The following is a 24,412-nucleotide window of genomic DNA, read 5'->3' as shown; positions in this document are numbered from 1 at the left end:
TTCGCTCCACTTGTTCTTTTCTGCATGGATGGGGGCATGACACACATGAAGTGCCCCGAACAAAACGGCATTCAGTTTCTTCTGCATATTTCAACCTTTGACAACAAAACTGAGCCTGCAGAGTTGGATCAGAGTGAGTGTAATTGAACCTTGTTCCTGATTCTGCAATTTGACTGCTCACCATAAACTGCCGTCGTGTACAATGCAATGCAATATTCCCCACTTATTCTTATCCTGCCAGGTACAAGGCTCATACAGTTTACTGATTTGTGTCAAACAGAGCAAGCCTTTAATGTTTTAACATTTTGGCTTGGTAAATAATTTGTGGACTGAATTATAGTGTTGATTTGTGGTCGAATATTGGACAAATTTAGACAGTTACTGAAGGAGCTGTTTGGTAATCCCACTGCTTCATGCAGTTGGTCATAGGTGGTATCCAAGATAGATGTCAGGTTAGATAACATCCTCCTTTATGGAACCCAGTGGGCAGTCCTAGACAGAGCTTGCTCTACTAAAGTCTCACCATTTGCCTGATCATGCTGCAAGCCTTGCCATCTGAGCACAGCATATAGAAGATGGCAGGAGCTACAAAAGAGTCATAAAAATTCCAGAGGAGACTTTGGCCGTCTAGTAAAGGGAATGGGTGTCATCAGTCCAGTTCAGTTTATTGTTCAGTTGAGCACCCAGGAATGTGTAGTTCACCACTATCTCAATGTCCAAGAATGTACCTGGATATCCAACTGAGTGAAATGTGCATTGATTCATTCAGAAATCATTCAACATTTCTTTTATTTGAGGTTGGTTGTGTTCACAATCAGTTGAAAAGAAATCCATGAATATTTCCCTGTATTCTACCGCTGATACTCATCTGAAAACACTTAGAATTTATTTCAGAGCATTTTTTTTTTACAATTTGGCCGAAAGAATCCTGAATGTGCCCAGTTACACAATCAGCCGCCTCCACATCTGTTTGATGAGCAAAAAGTTCACTTGTTTGCATCTGTTTTTGGACATTCAAACCTAAGCAAATCCAGCCCATGGTTGTTGAAATGCCAATATTTGCCTTTTTGATGGTTACTGAATCAACTGCCAGACTTGCGCTATTGTCTTAGAGCACTCGGTGAATATACGCTACTTTGTAGTTGAAATCTAATTGAGCACATTTGTTCTTGTGTGGCTCTTTTAAGTATGATGGGGATTGAAGGGAAACTTGAAAAATCGCTTGGGTAATCCTTCGGACATTGACATAATCATCCATGCCAATAAATTAAGACGAGGTGAGAGCAGAGGACAAAGATGAATGAGAAAATAATGCTGACGTAAACGTTTAACTTTGAAGAAGAATGGTCCTGAAATATTGTGGTTGGCAGTCAACTGAACAGCTGCCACTTTCAAATCGGCACAAATGAAATATATTGAGGAATGACTTTGTGATTAAACATGACAAAAATGATTTCTTTTTTTATGAACACTGAATAAAACAAGCTGCATTTTGACCTGTCAATGTCAGCGGCAGTTCTGCCAGATGTGTGTCAGCGGCTTAAAGACCACTTAGCACTGTGGAAGGCAACTGTTATGGTGGATTACATTGAGTGCCTGTCAGACACTGCAGCAAAATATTGCCTTTTTGTTCTTAAATAGACGACTGTACATAAAACATACATTGGTCCCTTCCCGTCATGTGCATGTTTTGGTCCGTGCAACAATTTTATTGTTTCAATTTTGGCATTTTTAACGAAACAAGACATCACAATAAGAGCAATTTGTCATCTACAGTGATTGTGGTTTTGTCATTGAAAATGCAGTTTTAGTATCTGAATTGAGGCATTGTTCCAACCCAATGAATGACATTTTTTCCAACCATATTATGTGGCATTATGGTTGTTGGATCTGGGAAGGTGACTATGCTGTAATCTGCTGTCTAAATGACCTTCCTTGTATTACTTTACATGTCACTGGCTCATCATCTCCTCTGTCATAAGCTGGTTATTTTTCTACATCTAGATGATGTCACATTCACAGCTTGCCCTTCCATCCCACTAAAAACACACTAGAACGTGTTTATAGTCTACTAAAGGTATGACCACTTAGGTCTCACCATAAATAAAACTGCTCTAGTATACCAAGAACAAATAATCAAATGTATTGCAAAAGAATAATAATTTATCTAAATCTGATCAATTAACTAAAATACTAAATCACGTTGCCCATGTGCATTTAACATTCAGAGAAGTAAACAAAAAAACATCTCATTTTCATTCAGTTGTTAATCACCGCAGTCAGAAGTACAGATTTTTCTGACCCTCAAACAAGATCGGGAAAATATCAGATCATAACACAGATAAAGTGCTGAAAAAAATGAGTTAAAAACTTAATTCCACACTGCTGCAGAAATCAAAAATAAGACTATTGAAGTGTGAAAGATGCAAATTGAGCTGCACTAAGTCATATTAGTGTGATTCTTTCCCTCTCTGATTCTTTGTTTTCCTCACATTCGCCCTGAGAGACATTTCACTTTCTCTACGGAGAATTTCCAGAAATAGAACCACAGCAGAACGCTTTTGGATACAGTGAATACAATATGCGGCATTAACTGTGCCACCAAGCCAAATCACTGGCAGTACCATGATTTATTAATGCTAGCGTTATATTTCTCATATCAGGTTTTAGTTACCCATGGAAAGCCTGTACTTTATTGTTGCAGTCATTCTGAAAAAATCTAGGTTGTCTGGGTTTACTTCATTTTGGCAACTGACTGGGACACTTAGTCAACTTAGGTAGGGTCATACGTCAAGTCAGGTCTCTTGACCTTTTTTACCGGTTGTGTTTATTTTACCTCGTGTGCGTTTTTTGGGGGGGAGGGGGGCATTGTTTTTCTGTTTTGACTATAAAAAAATAGTATTTAAAGGCAATGGCTCTGTCAAACTCCTTTGTTGTTGTTCAGTGCTTTAGTCCAATGCCTTAACCTGCAATGTGATCCTCATGATTTCTTCAATTGAGAGTTTAAATCATGTTTTTGGATTTGGTGAACTACGGGGACCACCTAGCACCAAGCAGCTTTACTCACTAACATCAAATGCGCATGGAACGTTTGAGTTCTGCATGGGCAGAATAAAATCTTATACAACAGCAACAACAATGGATTCTTGTTGTTTGGGCCCTGAAATACATGTCACAACAGGCACAATCTTTTAACTGGCTGATTACTTACCTTTGTGGTACTATAAGTACTTTTCATGGCAGTAAACTCAACTCACTTTGACATATACTAAATGACAGATTCCTTAAAGTAAAAAAAAAATGCTTCAAACTGTTTTAGCGACTATTCCAGTTGAAGTTAACAGTTTCGAAATAAATTCGGAGAGTTGCAGTTTGTGTATTTGGAACAAATCCATTTTAGCCTTAAGTTCAACAGCATGTGATCGCTCTTCAATTTTCCTCTCTATCAATTGCCCGCATGTCTTCCCTCAGGATATTGATTTAACTTCCCTGAGGTCTTCGTTGAGCTCTCTTGCCTGTAACTTCCATCCTCATCATTCTTTTGCCAATGCCCTCACACTTTCAACTCCATGTGTCCAGCGCATTTAAGTATGCTGTCTCTAACTTTGTCACCAAAAACCTTAAAACCATTGCTGTCTTTCAGATGTCAGTTTTTAAAAACATTACAACTATTCAATTATTTCGTAGTTTTCTCTGTCTCATTCGTGTCTTACAATACTCTAGTACCCCCAAGTCATTGTTTTGTTGATGACATTTCCATTCATTTTGAATAGGGAAAGATAATTTGTGAGATGAGTGATTTCAGTGTGAAGAGTGGTAACTGATCAAATTAAACTCTTATTTCAAGGCACCCTTGTAAATCAATTCATGGTACCACGAAATAAAAGTCTGCTTTATACGACCCATCTCATCCCCCACCCCATCGCTCCATATCACTGGCGTGGAAAACAACAATGTAGGATGTGACAAAGTAGCAAGATGATAGAGCTTTGACAGGACCAATAGTAGATGACAATGTCAGAAGTGATTGTTGCGAGAAGGGATAACACAGATCAAGGCAGCAGATATGTTTTCTTTCCAATAAAAAAGCTTGGGAAACACCCCGATGCCAATCTAAATGGAGATGTGCGTGTGCCCAAGACCCAAGTTCACGCTGCATTCACTACACAGTCACTTGAAATTACTATCAGCCTTTCGGCACTCCCCCTCTTTTTTCTCCACTCTTCAATTGTCTTCCATCTGCTGCACAGAGTAAACAATTACTTGCATGTCACACCCTCCAGCGCTTCCAATGAACATGGCGATTGTCATCATGGTAACAGCTCTGATATCAACAGCATTTCACACATATGTTGATGTCAAAACCCGGTTGATGTGTGTAAAGTTAAATCCTTATGTATGAAGCAAAAGAAAAAAAACATGTGGTTTAGGAAAGTCTTTGGACGCAAAGAATGGACAAAATCAGCTGTAAACTAAACTTGAGAGAAGACTGAAAGAGTCGAACACGGGTCATTTATTGTGATGATTATTAATGACATCATGAGAAAGGGTGGCAAATTTGGGATTCTCTCGTTTGATTGGCAAAAATAGTACCACTGTTTAAATGTCTGGCCAGACTTGGGGCATCCAGTTCCTGGAAGTACATTTATTCACATTTTCCTCCAGTATTACACATCAGAAAAATGTCATTCAGTTTTTTCAATTAATTCTACAAGAGTATTTCTGCTCTATCTATAGAAAAAAAAAATTGAAGCCTCCTTGACCACTTGTAAAATGGCTTTTCACAATTGAGCATTGAGTTCCATGTAATAATGATAATAAATGGATGGTACCTCCTGAAACCCACCATGGAAAAAAATTAAGCATCTCTGATTGACAAAATGATGTATGTGGACTTTTAACAGATTACATTCAAAATTCTAGTCCATCTATTCTAAAGAAAAGTAAAATACAACAACACACAAAATGAGTAGTATTACATTATATATTCATCATCTTTGGACAGAGAAGGGCAGCGTCGGACATTAAGAACAGCTTGCCACTGTCTTGTAACTGATCATCAATAATTCATACAGTAAGAACACAATGCTCAGCACAAGGGAATTGATAAATATTTCACTATACCAAGGGAATGAATAATAGGTGCATTGTTTGCAGGCACATGCCAGTCACAACCAATGAAGTACACCTAGTAGTCTTTTATCCTTTATCATAACAATATTAATCTAAATAACTTTCCTCATCCTGAATTTAGAAGTTATTGTTGCTGTGTTTTTTTAAGATTTATTTAACGTGCTTTGTTTGGTATTCCTCGTGGATGGCAGAATTTAGTTTCCAATACTAATTTACATTAATGGACTTGAAAGCAATAGCAGTTGTAATTAATTTCTTGTAATATGGTGAACTATTTCCTTTTTCAATCACTCAACATTATTAAGATGGATGCACAGTAGCAAGTTTGTTTTCCCGTGGTGAACTGCTCAAGTATTGTTCACACTGAGTGCGTGTGTGTGTGTGTGTATGTGTGCCTGCGTGCATGTACCAGTGAGTGCAGCGATGTAGATCAATCTAATCTTGGATATAAAATATTTATGTAATTATTGCTTGGATACCATGCAAGTTAGATCAGTCATTATCTCTCCATTATTTACTCAGTTGGAAATGAATAAAACCAACATGAGGAAGATCATCTCGCAAGAGAAATATTATCCACACAAAGAACAAGAAAAAATGGTTTTACCTTTTTTAATTGGCTTTTGTATAAAAACCTTTAGAACATTGTTTTTAACCTGGGTTCAGTGGAGCCTCTGCCACCGAGGTCAAGACACGTCGACTCATGTCTATCCACAATAACACGCCCCGCTCAACCATCACTGGCTGCAGATGATTACGTGACATTGCTTGGCCAATCAGTGCTGCAAGGAATTTAGACCTTTCTGTGTGGCATTTGTATGTTCTTCTTATGCCAGCGTGGGTTTTCTTTGGGTACTCAGGTTTCCTTCCACATTGCAAAAACCTGCGTTTCTCTTAAGGAGGAGTGTAAATGTGAATGGTTTTGTCTCAGTTAACCTTGCAATTGGCTGGCAAGCAATACAGGATGTCCCCAGCCTTTTTGTTAATGATGAAGCACTTTTTTGTTTACCTGTGATTGGATTGGCTTGGGGAAAGGGAATTGTCGTAAGCATCATGATGGGTCTGAGATGGTCTTTTGGTTGCCAAATGCAAGAATTATTTGCAAAGCTATTGGTAAGATTAAAACATTGACTATCTGCATTAGAAGAGTCAGATTGCAGAAAGTAGAAGAAACAATGCAAAGAATTCCCGTTAGAGGTAAGATTGGGCTGAAAAAATCTGGCGAAAGAGACCACACATCGTTTTAGTTTAATTTTTATTTTGCAGCGATAGGGAAGACCGGCCCGACCCAAACCCGAAGTAATGATTAACATTTCAGGGTTTCAGGCTCGGACAAAAGATCTCACCTCTAATTCCCATTGATTAAAATGTAGAAAATTAAAGTATTTCTCTCACAGACATTCTAATTTGTGACGACAATAACTATGACACTGGCCTTCAGGTCTGATGTAATATTTCTTGGGTACTCTCAGAGGACCATAAAAAAATGTTTTTATTTGAATCATGATTTATTGCTTTGTCCTTCTTTTCCTTGCACCATCATACCCTTAACTCCTTCCTCTTACCAACATACTTCATTTATTAATACATTATCTTCTGCGGGTCATAAAGTATAGCACATGGATTCATTTATGCTACTTGCCCTTTAATTAGAAGGGTGATCTGGGTTTGCCATGGTAATAGCAGATACTATTCTCATTGAAAACCTTATTGGAACAAACACACTGCGATTAGCTTCAACCGTAAAAAAATGGGATGGGATTTCCTTTTTTTGGACACCACAGTCTAAATATTTTCTGCCTGGGTGCTCTGTCGCGTTAACATGGATTGATGTGGTCTGTGATAGAAGGAGCCCCTGCAGCTGCACTTCTGTCAGCAAAGTTGTGGTGAGCGGTGGCAAGTCAAGAAATGTCAGCCTAACTAGATGGTGGTCATGCTAATGAGGGTCAAGGCTTGCACCCGTCAAGGCTGTCCGCTTGGCACGAGAGTGTGTGCGAATAGAAGGAGTTTACTAATGGTCAAGAGGGTATTGTTCATAAACACTGCATTACCAGTTGGGAAACATTGTTTGAAACAGTTTCTACACTACTATATCATCCGTTTTTTTTTTTGTTTAATACTTTGTTTTCATGCAAAGCACTTTTTATTGGTCTGTCACACAAAGATAAATAGACAATTCAAAACAGATATGATAGTGTAAATATATTCATCTAAATTGTGATTGCGATCAAGACGAGATATAGCATCATCTGCAACCCCCCTCAAAGTATATATTTTTACAAACTGCCTAGTTTGAATGTACTATACTCAACTATTTGGTAGAAATTATGAAGTGAAAATAATGGCACCAATGTCTTTGTTCAGATGCATTGAGACTTGCTCAATTATAATTTTCACAGGAGCCCTGTAGTTTTTGTGTACTATGTGAATGTATTTTGGCCCAGACCAACAAAAGCAAACTATGAACTTTCCTGGTGTGAACATGCCCTATAGCATCTTTGAGTGTCCAGATAAAGTAAATCCAGTGTATTATGATTATTAATCACACTACAGTACGCCTTTTAGACAAAAACATATTTTTGCCCACTTTATGGTGACCAAAGACTAATTTTGCATGAATTAATCTAGCAGTATTTTGATGGCCTGGAATTTTTTCATTATTTTATTAGATTCATGTTTCTTAAAATACTGTATAAAACGAAACCGTATACAAAGTTTGCAAATTCCAACCCAAAGGGTAATCTATGCAGATCAAAATTCTTTAAATGATGAAACAACCTTAGCTAATAAGTGCAAATCGGTTATATCAAACAATACACTTTTTTTTAGTTGCGCACCTTTTATCATTAATTCTTATTTTATGTTTGGTCTTTAATATGTTGTATTAGAACACCACATGTGTCTCTCACCGGGGGCGTGCAGTAATGACGACATTTTCAATTTTCATTTGCCTTAAGACATTAGCCTGGCAAATAAAGAAAAAAATGAAGAAATTCACCCACTCCTGCTGTTCTTTAGCTAATGAATAGTAGAGCTCCTGAGCCATAATAATTAAAGCGAATGCAATTTGTGGTAATTGTGTTGGTGTGCAGATGAGTTGCCGTGGAGATGAGTGGTAGTCTGGCCAATATGGCTCTGCTCAAACCCTGAAAACTCTTCAATAATCTCATAAAGATACCGCTGAGATTTGTCAGGGTCATTTAGCTCAAAGCTGCAGAAATCCCTGCAACATAGTGGACTTTTTTTTTTTATGGGTGTTCTATAAAGAGCCTGTCACTTCATGTCAAGCCTAAACCCAGTTGTCAAGTGAAATGTCATTTGACCTAGGCAGAGCTAGTGAGATAAGCGCCTACATTTTCACCTTTAGTAAGTGGGTCTGCTGTACTGACTGGCTATTCACAGTGTTGTCAAAGAAAAATGGAAAGATAGGAAGAGCTTTTGCTAAAATGCAGGCGCCTTCTCGGCATCACAGCTGGAAGTCACAAAGGCAAAATGACGCCGGTTGCCGGTTAATTTAGTGGCGTCAACTCCTGTCGAGCAGGCGGTCTTGTCAGTATTCATCATTTCACATGAATATGCAAACACACTCCCAGGCATTCAACAACATCCAGTAGTGTTACACAGGTTTGGATGCACGTATGTGGATTTTCGAGTAAATCCCTCATAGGTTGGTGCTTGAAGTGCACTCAAACAACAACTGTTTGTATGTTCCCTTCATCATGATTTAGCATTAGAAAAAAGTGGGAAAAAGCTTCTAAGACAATGGAAATGCCTTCAAAGTGCTGTGACATTTTGCTTTGCTTTTTTCCAACCATTTTTCCTTTCATTTTCTGTCCTTTTAAAACTGCTATTTTTGGACATTGTGTAGCGTTTGATGAGTATTTCTAAACTGTAAAAGCAAATCTAAAAATACCTCTGAACAGACTTGAGTGTTCTGACAGAATTTGCTTTAGTTTGCACTTTTTGCCACCTCTGTCCTCCCCCTTTACTTTCATATTTTCTACATCAAAGTGTTTTAAGAACATGGATAGCCTTGAATTGATGGAAGGAAATAAGGATTTGCATTTCACTACATAATCCTGATCGACCGTATGGAAACAGTAACAATACTCATCTCAGCTTTTGGGTACGCAACGATACCAACAGATACCAGTCGTACTTTCCATAGACAATTTCAATTAACGTAATGATGTAGAATTTTAAAGAAAAACCTTTTATTCCTCTACGAAGTTTACCTCTATTAGAGCGTCAGTCCAAATTAAAAAAGAAACATTTAGGATTCCTATGTAACAAATTAACAAAGAGCTGAATAAAATCGCACTCTTACTTTTAGTACTGTAATCATCCATAGGAAATTGAAATGGAAAATAAATGGGTTCAACTGTTAACTATAACACGAAGAGGTTGTAAAATAAGGCAAAGCATCAAAGTAGGCATTTACTTCATGGTTTTCTATATAGACTTTTCCAAACCAACATTAACGTAGATAGTATCATGTGCACATAGTGTATACAGCCACTCTCACTTTAGTTGTCTATTTTGACACACTTAAAATGTCCTGTTCTTGCTTTACAGGCCTGAGCAGCAATGCAATGTGCAGACACTAAATTTTCAATCCAATATGGTGGCCGAAACGGACCACCACATAAATGCCTGATTGTGTGTGTGCATGCTTGCCTTTTTCAAGGCCAGAGAAAATAGGGCATTAAAAGAAAGGGCCTGCAGCTTGCTATTTTAAATATTCTACATTTAAAATCTAGCAAATTGGTCCCTCCATGAAATGCAAACACCTTGAATTAAATATGTGATAAATTGGTTTGAACCGTGAGACATCAAAACACTTCCATCCTATTCATTAATTTTCCCCTCAATTTTTGCTGGTTAGAGGTGACATGCTATCAAAATTAGAACTGCAGGGTAATTCTTCTCTTAATGTATAGATTCATTAAGAAAAGCAATTTAAACATGGAAATGTTCATTACTAGCTGCCGCACACCGTACATGATTATCCCGACCGACTCAAGGCAACAATTAATACCAATGAACCTCTCAAACTCTGGATGATTGCATTCACTTGAAGTCCTTCTCCATAATTTGTTAAAATATACATCACTTTTAATTGGTGTCATGTGTTGTGTTTTCTGATAGCGTTTACATAAAGAATATGTGTGAGTTATTTAACATGATTAGCACAACAATAAATATCACGTAATGGGCCTGCACCATGTTGAATTTAAAGAGATAATCAAATTTAAATGTATTTTAAAGTAAATTCATGAGATGGCAACGCAGTCAAGACCATTCCATTAGTTTCTTCACACTTTTCATTCATTCATTTTCCAAACCGCTTATCCTCAAGGATCGCGGGGGGTTCTAAGGCCTATCATAACTAACTGGGCGGTGGACACCCTGAATTAGTTTCCAGCCAATTGCAGAGCACAAGGAGACGGACAACCATTCACGCTCACACTTGTACCAATTTAGTGTTCAACCAGCCTAACATGTGTTTTTTGGCAACCGGAATACCCAAAGAAAACCCATGCAAGGCCGGGGAGATCATGCAAACACAGTGAGGACCAACCAGAGATCAAACCCTGAACCCAAAGCTGAGGCTCCCAGTTTTGTTTTTTTATTATTTTATCTCATAAGGGATGCCATCATAATTTATTATTTTATTACATAAGTGGACACCATCATAGTTTCCAGTTGAAAACTCGAGAATACAAACAGTGGCTTTTGAGTAAACCAAAACCAGATAAAGGTGAGCAATAACAACTCCAGGGGACTTGATCTTGAATGAATCCTTTGCAAAAAGATCTTTTTTTCAGAAAAAAATAAGGTTTTTTTTCCACTCCCATGTTTTTCACTCATACTCCTTTTGCCAAGACTCCACTTTTTAATCCTAGGAACAACAGCATTTATCCCAGTATGCACTCATAACTACATAGTAGGCCCCTCCTCATACTTCTTAGAGCACCCCGCTGCGCAATGTGAGGTGATAGAAATAATTGGCTTTTGCACACAGAGCCACCACATAATTAATTCCTGGCGCTTTCTAAGTCATACTCGGCGCAAGCCTCCTCTCTATATAAAAGGATATCAAAGAATAGGAAGGTAGGTTCATATTCAAATATCAGACTAGAGTTTCTGTGGATGTCTGATATGAACAACAGCCACTTTATATGTTATGAGTATGCAATACTGGACAGGATTCACTTTGTGTCGTGGGCACAGAAAATGACATTTCGTGCTGGAGATAAGCAGGTTAAAATTTTTGTGAAAACAAAAGAATACGCAGAGGTTTTGTTGTTGTAACCTCCTTTTTTTAATGCATTTTCATGTCTCTGTGGCTGCTCAGTGCTGGGAGGTGTGGAGTCACGGGGTGTACTGAGGAAGATCAGTGACATGTTGGAGGTGATTCTGAAGCGAATGGACAGCCTTGCCAAGCTGGACAACGCCACAGCTGCTGATACACGACGACTGGATGAGCTCAGTTCTTCAATCAACAAGTAGGCTTCTTTACTCACCATTCTGTAAAAATATTTTGAGGAAAGCAATCGCACATCTTGCTCTTTCTTTAGAAGGGTCTTTGTTGATCCAATGAATGGTCATATGTCTTGCTACTATGGACAGAAACAGGTGACACCCTGAATTGGTTTTCAACCAATCAATCACAGGGCACAATGAGGCAATCATTCACACGCACACTCATATCTAGGGAATTTAGACTGTTCAACCTGTCTACCGGGCATGTTTTTGGTATTGGGAGGAAAACGGTACCCAAGAAAAACCCACAAAGGCACAGGGAGAACATGTAAACTCCACACAGAAAGGTCTGAACGCTCAATCTCAGATCTATGAGCTGCACTGCTAACTACCGTGCCTCTCCCTCAAAATATTATGTATAATATATACACAGAATGGCCCTGGTGTCTGCCTGGAGCGCAAAGTTTACGGATCGACTAGTGCCGTGCTCCCCTGTCTAAACTGGTAGCCGCTAAGCCACATGGGGCTCAGCCTGCCAGCAGTGAATATTTTGTATGTTGAAACATTCATAATAAGAATTATTTTCGCTAAGAAACTGTCTTTAAGAATAGATCTTATTCCAATTCTCCATAGCCGTGTCAAGACCCTGGGAAGCATTTATTTAACTGCTCGTAGAATATTGAAGAGAATTGGACTCGAGCGGAAAATTACTGGCCTATGGGCATACCTTTTAACAGTATTTACAACACAAGCAGATCTGGAAGTGTGTTTTTGCATACTTTTCCTCAAAATAATGTGTACATTTTTAATCCTCTACATTTTCAAACTGCACCCCGAAAATGGCAGAATCAGAGTTAGAAAACTTAGTAAAGAGCCATCCCTTCATTACCATCAACTAAAGCATAGGTTTACCTTTATCAGAAATCACAGTACAAATTATGTCCCAATATCTATAGTGCTCCTTTCTTTTAAAGGAGTAGATGTATCGGGTTTGAAATACATTCATGTGGAAGTCTGTTTCTCAAAGAACGCTAACACAAATTTCTTAGACATCTCATAATAGGAAAAATAAGAGTTGAAGCAAAGCAGCCATTACTCTGTACGCGTATTGTTATTGTGAAATCTGTTATATTCACACTCTTTTGAGCTGGAATAGATATAGGCTTCCAGGCAAAAATATGGCTCAAAACATTTGTAAAGCAGACAGCTCTCTTAACCCAAGTAAAGCAATGAGTATTACTGATACCACAAGTAAGCACAGACAATATATTATTATTAAAATTTATTAAAATAAATATGTTAGGCAAGCAATATGGAGAATGGAGTGAAAAAGATTTGAATTTCACAATTGCTGCTCTGCCCATACTTCACCCAACCTGTAGAAAAATGCACACCTCATAGAAGGGAACACAGGGTAAGTCATGACTCAACAGCAATCTTAGCCACAGTTAAACAACTATAATCAATTCCCCCGGCAGAACAGATAAATAATAACAGTTGCTACGATATTTTATTTGAAGGCTCCTCTCAAGACATTGAAAGTTACCGTACAAGAGAAAAAAATGTTAAGTAAATACAATCATATAAATAAATATAGAAACATCAATTAGAACACATCTATCTAGATATGTTTTGACGAGTTATAACAGAGCCCGAAAATGTAATATGTTCCGAGAGGGTGCTCAAGAAGTGGGGTGGAGCTGATGAAAATTGTTGAAACTAGGAGACACCAAAGAACAAAGAGTATGTCAGACACAGCGTAACTTCTCATCATGAAGATGTGACAAAATTTAAAATGGAAGCTCAGTTAAAAAAATTGTAAAATAATAATAAAAATGAGAACAGCTGCATTAATCCATGCCGGCTTTCAACCTGAACTGAATACTTGCATAAGATTGTCTAAAATAATACTGGCATTGAAGATAACTCACTGATCTCATCTTTTATTTTATTTTTTACATTCTGCCGTATTGTATTAGCGTTCTGTCTTCTCACTGTCACCTAATTCCACACATTCCTTTCCCATAACAGTGTTGTACATGCTGACAATCTCTCTCACATGCCCAAATGTTGTTAAGTAATCTTGGATAAGCGTTCTGCTTCTCATAGGTGCAGACAGAGTAGAACAGAAGGATGAAACAATTAATAAAGTCTGGCATTAGGGTTAACTGGAATCAATGTATAGTAATGGACTATTTAATGCATAAGAAACACAGTTCCTCTCAGACCATGGATGTGGAAGTGTGCTTATTGTCACTCTGAGCACACAAAAGCATTAAAAGAAATCAATATGCCACTTTTGTCTTATTATACCAGTGTGAACAGGTGAAAGATGTTATTGTTCATAGTAATTGGGGTCAAACACACTTCATCAGTATTGTGTCACCATCTTATTTAAAACAGTTGGTAACTTCTGCTTCTAATTCTTCTTGCCATGCTCAGGCTGGGATAAATAGATTTAAATTATCTGTATTGACAACAGGTAGTTTGTGGTCATGACCTGAAGATTTTCATTTAATTTGATGTGACCGAATACCTGTTCTACAAATGTGAAAGTCACACTGGAACATTTTAGAGCTATAATCTCTAATGCCAGGATGTGCAAACCTGTTCTCAAGGGCCTCTGTGGGTCCAGGTTTTTGTTCCAACTGATCCAGTGTGGACAGTCCAACCAATGAACTTTCTGCTGAAACAAGCACGACCTGACTGCAATCAACTGGTTACAATGGTTTGATTGCATATAGTTGCTACAAGATGGTGTCAATCCATTGCAGTTAAATAGGTCAATTACTTCAACTTTATTCAACATAGTTCATTGGCAAACCTTTAATTTAAATTGCTTGACTTGAACTAAGATTATTTTATACATGATTTTTACTCTTCCAATTCAAGATAGTCAGTGAAAGGGAATATGTGTTGCAAAAATAAATATGTCTGGGAGTTTTGCTGTCGATGTCAGTCACAAATGAGATGTTTGGTGTCTTTAAACCAGAAGATGCTGGTCTAATTCCAAATTGTATGACCATTTTACTATAAAGTATCCATTTTAATTTGAATATTCCTTCCACCAATGCTGACTTTTTCCTCAAGTTGTGGGGTAATCCCTTTGCAACATCCTCATTTCTTATGCATAGAAATGGCCTACTGTTGCTGAACTCATATAAAGTAGGTACAGCATTTATAGAGGTGACATTAAATATATACACACACACACACACACACGCACTCTCACAAAAGGATTACATTTTTATTTTCAGAATGCATTTCATCTGGACTTAAATGGATCCTTAAAGCGGAATATAAAATACACAAAAAGGAAGGGTTGCACCTGCCATCTAGCCTTATTGTAATGATTATCCATTAGTTATATTCCTACTAATGTGTTAATAAATTCAATCTGGGCATGAGACCAGGGTACAGACAGCAGCCTGATTGAGAACACATCCTTCAGAATTAATAGGCTCACATAAACACACATGCACTCGCGCACACCCACACACACTTTAGTCTGGTGTTTCTACTGCTTTTCCCTGTCCTTATGTATACATACAATTATAGCTCAAGTTTAGTTTTTATACTTGGACATGGAGAGGTACGACCCAGACAGAAATGTGACTGTTTTTGTTCTTTTTAACTCGATTTTGGGCTTATTGTGATTTTTGGGTTGGTAGATGTAGCTTCTATACTTGCAGTGGAGAAGTAATAAATGGAGTGTAGTATTTCGTTAAAAGAAAAAAAAGCAAGTCCACAGCAGTCAGTGGCAATTTCACAGAAAGAGGTGCTGTCGCTGGGCAGGTCTCGCATCTCCTGTGTGAGCTTCATGGGTGCTGACACACTGCCGTGTAGTGGCGAATTGAACTGGATGTCTGAAACCTCCGCCTGCAATTCACCCACAGGGCAGCCACTCATTAAGGCCCAAAATAACAAGGAAAGGAGGGAAGACGAGAGATAACAATGACGAATGGAGGCACAATAATGTTGCATTGAATTGCTGTATTTTGGTTATTGGTGCAGTATGTTTGCTCTGGGGCCTTTGCTCTCTCTGGCTACATTTCAGCCTTTTATTTTTCTTCACTTGTTAACAATATGAACTACTATTCATATATTGCATGTTGTGTTGGAATGCATGCTGTCATTTGTACAGAAAGTTACTATTAGCCTCTTGGCATCAACACAGCCACGACCGAAGAATGTATGCCTTGTGTGTGGCCAGAAAAACTAGAAGTGGTAAATAGTCCAGAAATTCTAGCAATCTGTTCCATGGTAAAATGGTTTACTCATCATTGTAAAATTTTAAAGACCCTATTAGGGAGAATTGAATAATTAAAAAATAAATTGTCAGATTTTAGTTAAACATCTTGTTGATAAAACAACAAACTTTAATAGAAGTTGTGAAATGACTGTCTAAGTAATTATATGAAAATGAAGGGTTGGCTGTGTCATGAGCGATGAGAGTAGTAACCACGAACATGTTGACACCACTTTACATACATCTTTCATGCTGGACAACGTCCAGTGAAGCAGTACTGCCCAGCAGACCATCCGCTTGGACTTAAGAGGATGAGCTCATTATATGAGAGAGGGTGAGTGTGGATTGGTTGGGGGTTGCGGCTCTCTTTTAAGTAGAATATGAGAAGGCATTTTCATTTCCTCCCTCCTTACAGAGTCTCTTTTGCTCATTGATTTCTTCTCCCTCTTGCCGATTTTTCCTCTTTGCCTCAATCGTATGTTCCTATTCCCGAGCCTGCCTTGATTTGCTGTTGTTTTGCTCATTTGTCGAAAAGACGCTCATTAAAATGTGTGAGGCTTCATTGGTAAGGGCTCCTCAATCATTGAATATCCAAAGAATTGTTGTTTTTTTGGTTGATGAGTATGAATTGTCATTTCAGTCAAACACTATTTTTGTGATCTAAATAGAAAGGAAAAGTGGCATTTCATGGTTGTGCCCTATGGTGCTTTGCTCTCTGATGCATGATCTGTTTGTTTCATAACAGCTCTTATGCGGTTTACCATCTATCTGTCTTATATTTATTTTACTACTCCCCAGGCATCGTTGTTCCTTTAGTTTTAATTTGTGTCTTTTTTTCTTTTTTCTATAATTTCTACATGTCTAAAATATCTACAATTTGGTACAACGGGGTCAGATTACCTGAAATATTTCAGTGAACCCCTCAACCCGCCCTCCGTTATTGACAATATTTCAAGCTTTTTTCTCTTAATAGGAATTAGTAAGTTATATTTCAATATTAACTTATTCTCTGCCAGCTGTTTTCACTCCCAGGGAAAGCTGTCTTTCTAATCCATCCATATCTACAGTAGCGCAGTTCTGTGCTAGGCAAAATAATGTTTTAGACAATTCATTATCCATACAGCTTTTCCTCACAAGGGTCATAGGGGGTAATGGAGCCTATACCAACCAACTATTGGCAGTAGGTAGGAGACCCCCTGAATTGGTTGCCAGGAGACTGGCAAGCACTTACACTGACACACATGCCTAGGGGCAATTTAGAGTGGTCAAGCAACCTGTTTTGGGGGGTTGGGAGGAAACCAGAGTACCTGGAGAAATCCCACACAAGCCCAGGGAGACCAAGCAACTCCACACAGGAAGGTCCAAACCTGGGATTGAACGCTTAATCTCAGAACTGTGAGGCCAATGCGCTAACCATTCGTCCACCGGCCACCTGTTTCAGACCATGTTTGTGTAATTTCATACACTGTTCCAAACTGACACTCTGATAAGCAACAGGAATACATGTGAGATGTGAACACCTATCCAGGACTGTGCAGCACACTATAGTCACTAGTCAAAATCTTAATCTGGTGCAAATAGTGTTAATTCAATATTATTTCTCTCCGTGTTCTAATAAATTTGTAAATAAATAATTAAGACTAGCCAATGAGTGGCATCAACCGGTAATTAACTGTATTTGGAAGCAACTGCGGCAAAATCGAGAGCAAATCTTAATCTCAGAGGTATTGTTAATTTTGTTCCAACTAGTTTGTTGTCTTAAGAGGTAAAGCATGATCTCAGCTACAAACTCCTCTAGAGGCTTTTAGTCTGCTAAATAGAACCTTCCGTTGGAGCTAGAGAACATAAGATATTCTCCCTTCTCATTAAAGAAAAAAGGTCCATTAATTTCTGTCTGTTTGACCAAGGAAATGTTGTCAAACGCCCACCCCTAATGAATAGTATGCTACTAAGAATAAGAAAAGGTTGGGCCTTTAAATTTCTTTATATATATATATTTTTTTAATCACAAAGGTCGCCTGGTGACATGCATACCTCCACATCTTGGATTTATTTGAACTTTTTTTCAAACGTCTACTGCCGGCATGTAGTCCAGCACCGTTGCACATCATGCTGCCCACACATGCACTCTCAATCTATTGTATCATTGACTGATTTGTTATCACACTGCATTTGGGAAGCATGAAATTAATGAGGATTTAAGCCATCTGCTGATTAGACAATGCATAGACACACTATAGAGCTAAAGTGCCTGCTAAAACCAAGTCATTAAAAGGGAGCTAATGGGCACTGCAGCAGAAGCGAGCATGAGCAATAATGAGCGCTTCAATTTTGCATTATATTTAACCCTGCAAGGCTAAAACGACATGCCTACAAGCTACACACAAACTAGTTATTCAACACGTCTTATTTGGTGAATGTGGAGTTGACATCCAAAAGAGGAACTGGCAGCGTAGGTCCTTTCTATTTCACGCTCCAACCAAGTGTCTACCAATTTGCATCCTTCGCTACCACTTGTACATCTGTTTGAGATTGTAAAAGTGAGGGGAGGGCAGGAGATAAAGCAACGCAGGGGGATTGAGATAAAATGAAGGTGCAAAAAAAGTATTCGCCGAGAGGAGAGCAAGTGCGTGCGAAAGTCTTACTGAAAATGGAATTGTTCTATTGCATTCAAATCCACTCTGCCTTGACATCAAATCACTATTAGACCCCAAAGAGGGAAAATCCACCAGCTCGCATGCACTTAAATGTGGAAAGTGTGCAATTATTGGCGTACCGCAAACAAACTTTGTAATGAGCTTTTCAGCTACAGCACATTAAGTAGCATATAAATGTAAATGTATAATGTGTGTAAATGTCCCTTCTTGTTCTACTGCTGTGCTTGAAGTTGTTTGGGAGCTAATGGCATTTGGAGCCTGTAGTTGAACATGTGTCACCGGTTTCCTAAACATTTTATTATTCAGCTGTCACTAATGCATTTTTTGCCAAAAGAGTACATCGGTTGTTATTTCGCTCTTTAAGGGAGTGGAAATCCAGTCAAGCAAATTAAAGATTGTCATACCTTTGCCAACCTGTGGTTTGCTATTATTGATTTCCATGCACAGTACAGTTCACAGCGGCCCAGCAGCTGAGTGGTTAGCACGTCGGCCTCACAGTTCTCGGGTCCTGGGTTCAAATTCAGGTCGCTCCTCCTGTGTGGAGTTTGCATGTTCTCCCCGAGCCTGCAGTGTTTTTCTCCAGGTACTCCGGTTTACTCCCACATTCCAAAGACATGCACGGTCGGCTGATTGGACACTCTAAATTGCCCCTAAGTATGAGTGTGAATGGTTTTCCCTCTCCTCGTGTCCTGCGATTGACTGGCCACAAATTCAGGGTGTCCCCAGCCTGGTGGCCGAAATCAGCTATTATAGCACAATTTATAGGCTGTCTTCACTGCAAGTGTTTTTTGTATTTTTTTTCTGTAGTCAGTGGTTCATAAAAGTCTCATGTCAATCTAACCAAATGCTGGAAGTCATCTTTACATCATTCTGTATTCATTCACGGTAGTTTAAGAGGAAAGGAATTTATTTAGTGTATATTATTCCCACAAGAGTGATAAATAATATGTGCGGTTTGGAAGTCAGGTTTGACAATTTGGCCAATGAAAATGTTGAGCTGATGTTTTGTTTGTGTTGTTGTGCATCTGCAGGTTTCAACCAGCTAGCCTGATGGATATGATTCAGACAATAGCCCAGAATGTCTCCAACATTGCAGTTAGAGTGGAGCAGATTCTGCAAACCAGCATCTTGCAAGGCAAAGGTACTGTCATCGTGATGAATTACAGGGGACCTTGACAGACGATTGAAAGACAATATATAAAAAGTAGTTCATTGTTTGCTATTCATAAGACCCTATATAGATTTAATTTAATGTCTGAAACAAAGTTCCAAACAGAATTCAATTTGTTTTCCATTTTCCTTTGGAATCTTAATGGAGCATTTTCAGATGATTATTATTTTATCAAAGCTTGACTGCATAAAAAAGGCTGCATCATTAATTAAACTCATAAATAGAAAGCTTTTTGAATGGTTTTGTATACCCTTATCTTGACTGGGTTTTTGTGTACATTTATTTTAGAAAATGGGAAAAAGCCCAGGGGGAGACTTATTTATGCCATCATCTCTGTTTCAATTTGCAAAGGCAATGTATAAAGAGGGAAGGACGAATTGAGGAAAAGAGTGGAAAGAATAGAAAGGCTGCATTCACAGAAAATAAATACATGAACATGTTCCTTTCGCTCTTTGCCTTGTATCAGCGGTGGACAGGCATTTAACCACATCTGTGAAGCGATGAATACAGTGTGTGGCCACACTGTTTGCATAGCCACAGAATGACTGGCTAGTTTGCAATGAAAGGTCCACTGAGCAGTGTGCACTGCGGTAGTGTGATGTGGACAAGGTGAACCATATGTAGGTTATTGTCACAGTTCATCCACAAGAATCGATCTACGGTGTACTTACCTGGAACCTAATGGCTGTGACTATGTTGTAAAATGTCTGTTAAATGATCTGAAGAGAGTATCAAGTTGATTAAATTCTTTATGGACCATTAATTTTAATCTACCTGTATTAACATTAGAAGCATACGGCTTATGGGTTCATGAAGTCACACATTTCAGATAACTCGATGAACTGTTAAAGGCACGATGTCTTAGGGGTCACACTGGTTCAGACGATTAGGACTTTATTGTGGATTCTAGACCAGAGGGTGGTTAGTTGAAACTCTACCAAGCGCCAAAATGCTCGTTGCTTGAGATCTTCCAGATGACTCGTCAAGCACTGCCAAGGTAGCATAAGCAACCAACAGAACAGCCAACCAGACATCCTGTTGTGTGTCTTTCTGTCATGTGAATTAATTGGTAAAATTAAACGGTTCTTAAATATTAATGGCTAAAAGTTACCTGTTTCTTTTTAATAATTCTGCCTCAAAAGAAAAAAAAAGTACTAAACTGGAAAAGAAAATGCTTTTTAGTTGCTGTATTTATCCATGGCTACAAGCTTGAAATTAATGTTGAGGTCTTCATAGAAGCCGCCTGATGAGTAGGGGTTTACTCATCTGACTTCCGTGCAGGCAGGCGCGGGCTCGATTCCCGCTGGTCGTGGTATGATTGCGAGTGCAGATGGTCGTTTGTCTCTCTGTGTCTCCTACGGCTGACTAGCGACCGGTCTAGGTTGTAGTCTGCCTTTCACCCAAAGTCAGCGGGGATAGGCTACAGTAAATCCCGCAACCCTTACGAGGATGCGTGGTATGAAAGATGATTGAATGCATGTATGAATGTTTATAAACAAGCCATGTACTATTCATAAGATTCTTTGTATACCCATGTAACTAAATTGGTTCTAATAGACCTTTAATTTATATTTATTCCTGGCATTGTTCAATGAATTTATTCATTTCATATTAATTTATTATTGACTTTGTAGGTTTGTAATTTGGGTCTGCTATTTCAAACATTGACTGTGAGAAGTGTTGAGAGGCAGGTTAATCTTATGTCGATGTTTACTTCGTACCTGAATAAAAGGTTTACTCTCCAGTTTCTTATTTCTTCATTGCAGATTGTTTCAAAATACCAGTTGAACAAAAACAATAGACTAATAATCAAAAGATATATAAATAAAAAGCGGGTGTTGTTTCTTTGGCCACTTCGCTCAGTGCTAATATGTTTATTGTTTTGTATTGTTTTGTTTTTAGCCATGAGAGATGGGACGTCAAGCCAGTGTGAAGTCCCCAAGGACCCAAGATACCCAGAGTGTCCTGGTAAAGTAGACGTAAGTTTCTTTTCTTACTTAATTTTGATGGTGACTCTTAATCAAAAGTACTGTCAATTTTTAATCCCTTTTATTTTCCTGGCTGGTATTCTCTTTCCCTCTCAATAGTATTTGTTTTTAACTAGGGATATAGAGTGATTAAAAGGTTCAACTGAGATAATCCCTGCATTGTTTAGCCGACCTCTGTCTCTGCTGTTCATGGTTACTGTAATCCACATGCTTTCCCCCCCCTAGTTTTGTACACATCAGTGTTCAGATTAGTTCATATTTATTCAATTTCCAGCAGGTAAGTGAAGCCTAGCAGGCGCAATCTGGAATACCAGTCACTTCTGTGTTGTCACAGGCATCATTTAGATCTCCCTCCTGGAACAGTTGACTCAATTCACATCCCTGCTGATATTTTATTCATCTATTTGTTAGCATTTTTGTTGGGAGGATTTTCCAGCCTTGATGCGCTTATAAAATACTGTAAAATCAGTTTTACAGCTGTGGCATATGGTTGCTTGTCAGCCCATCTCAGACAGATTGTATGTCTTCTTGAGAAAGTAATGAATTAAATACTTTTCAAGAGCATAAAAAGTAGTTTTTTTTCTGGATAGTTTTACAGATGAATTTATTTCATTCATATGCACTTGTGGCCCACTTAAACTTTGAAATTTGTCAGATTCGTTTTGTAGTGGACAGTCTGTTCCTCTTAAGTCACAAGTGTAACCATATCGCCGCCATATCGCCACCATAGATAGCTCTTCAAATCTGTGCAGTCAATGTGTAGAGCTTTTTTAAGACTCCGTTCATGATGTATGGTCAAATTATCACTGATCTTTTTGCCATCAATGGCACACTTGTTGTGGCATTACAGAAAACTAGAAACAAGCAAAAATGGTGGCATTAAACTTTAGATTCTCACTGGACTTGAATTCAATTAGCTATTTTGTTAGAGTATCTAGTCTCTAGATAATTTTAAAGGTATAAAGCATAAGGTTGTGCGTATGTGTTTCAAGTGGATGCGTGCACGTTGGACATCTGACCCTTGCTATGCCTTCTATGGTGTCGATGGCTCCGACTGCTCTTTCCTGGTCTACCTGAGTGAAGTGGAGTGGTTCTGCCCCCCACTCACCTGGAGGAATCACAGCAGACAGCCAAGCCCCCAAACTGTCCAAAATATCCAGCAGCCTAAGGGGACCAGGAGGCCTGTGAGTACAAAATATATAAATATATATAGCATGCATGTTTTCGGGATGTAGGAGGAAACCGGGAAAGTTATGTAGGCCCGGGTGAACATGGAAACTCCACACAGGAAGGTCGGAACCCACTTGGGATTGAGTCTTTGATCTAAAAACTCGGAGGCAGACGTGCTACCCATTCTCCCACCAGGCCACCTTGCAGTCCACAATCGATCCAAAATAGCTGTACAAACCCTCCAAAATATGCGGCTTATATTAATGGATTGCTGGTTGGGTCTCTTCTACAAAGGGACTACTCCAACAGGACTACTAAATTAAACATGTTAACAATGCCTTCTGAAAAGCATTATCCTTGTTATTGTATCTCTGCTGACAGTTCACCACGCTCTCATTTCATTTTATGCAAGAAAGACCATTAGTACTGCTTTGGGTTCTTGAGCAAATGAACCGTGGAGGCCGTTTCACTGTGAATTCCAATTAATTTAGTAAGTGAGGTATGTTGTAAGCAAAGAAAAAAAAGTTTGTTGGGCATGAATAAAGCATTTCGCAATCTTAGATGATTGCTTATTTTGAGTTTTTTTGTGTGTGTGTGTGTTCTATTGATAATCTTTCTTGCACCTCTGGCCTAAATGTTGTGCAGAATAATAGCCTTGCCTTGGTGAGACTGATAGCAACTGTAATTCATAACAGATTACAATCTATTTCGAGTAGCCTGTAGTGTTTCATAGATTTCCCCCATACTAATACCCTTGGTATGGTCATAATTCCCTAACAAGGCGGCAGAGATTGAAAGTTAAGATGTCATCAATCATGCAACTATAAACAAGAGGAGGGCAAACATTGGGAGACTTTGAGCAGTCTGTCCCCATTACTTCATAGAAGTTCACTTTCATCTGACCCTATTGAAACTCTACTAATTACACATGCCTCATCCATCCATCATCCACTCTTTTTTACTCATCGCTGACTCAAAGGTCATGTAGTGCTGTTCACTCCAGTTGTTTTGTTTCTTTTTTTCATCATTACATTCATAAATTAAAGTATTTAAAGTGCTGCTATCTCAGCCAATTATGGGAGCCAAGCAGGCAGGGGACACACTGAATTGGTGACCAGCCAATTGCAGGGCACAAGGAGATGGACAACCACTCCTACCGCTTGGATTTATTTTTCCGCCTTGGTTAGAATTTGAGTCCCTCTTTATGTTGGCTTCAGTGCATCCACATTTCTTTCCACCTTGTTTGCAGGCTGCCTTCCGCACAGATCTGTCTATGTTACTCGACCAGATTGGCGCGGGAAAGGAGTCTTTGAGCTTTATGAAGCGTAGAATCCGTCGTCTCACGTCCCAGTGGGCGACAGCTGCCAATCGCCTTGACGCCAAGCTCCAGCATCGGTGGAGGGACCAGAAGAAGGTAGTGCAAACAGCTGCTAAACATCTTTGTGTTGTATTTAAATAACAGTATCCTCTTTTACAAAGAGTAGGGGGTGTTAATATTGAAACAAAACTGACTGATCAAATATGTCCCTTTCATAAAATGTATATTTTAGCTGTTAAT

The 24,412-nt window shown here is 38.7% G+C and overlaps 1 protein-coding gene across 1 annotated transcript in view; it reads left to right on the top strand.

The window, feature by feature from the left end:
- Nucleotides 1-24,412, top strand: part of LOC144077775 (alpha-1,6-mannosylglycoprotein 6-beta-N-acetylglucosaminyltransferase B-like) — a 73,220-nt gene that overhangs the window by 13,198 nt on the left and 35,610 nt on the right. The window contains exons 3-7 of the mRNA XM_077605757.1: nt 11,492-11,642; nt 19,557-19,666; nt 21,599-21,675; nt 22,677-22,868; nt 24,104-24,268. Coding sequence (XP_077461883.1) covers nt 11,492-11,642; nt 19,557-19,666; nt 21,599-21,675; nt 22,677-22,868; nt 24,104-24,268 — 695 coding nt within the window. The remainder of the gene's footprint in view (nt 1-11,491; nt 11,643-19,556; nt 19,667-21,598; nt 21,676-22,676; nt 22,869-24,103; nt 24,269-24,412) is intronic.

Source organism: Stigmatopora argus, chromosome 7 (genome assembly GCF_051989625.1).
Source record: "Stigmatopora argus isolate UIUO_Sarg chromosome 7, RoL_Sarg_1.0, whole genome shotgun sequence".
Taxonomy (NCBI): domain Eukaryota; kingdom Metazoa; phylum Chordata; class Actinopteri; order Syngnathiformes; family Syngnathidae; genus Stigmatopora; species Stigmatopora argus.
Note: the sequence above shows the minus strand (reverse complement) of the source record. Positions and strands in the feature narration are given on the sequence as shown.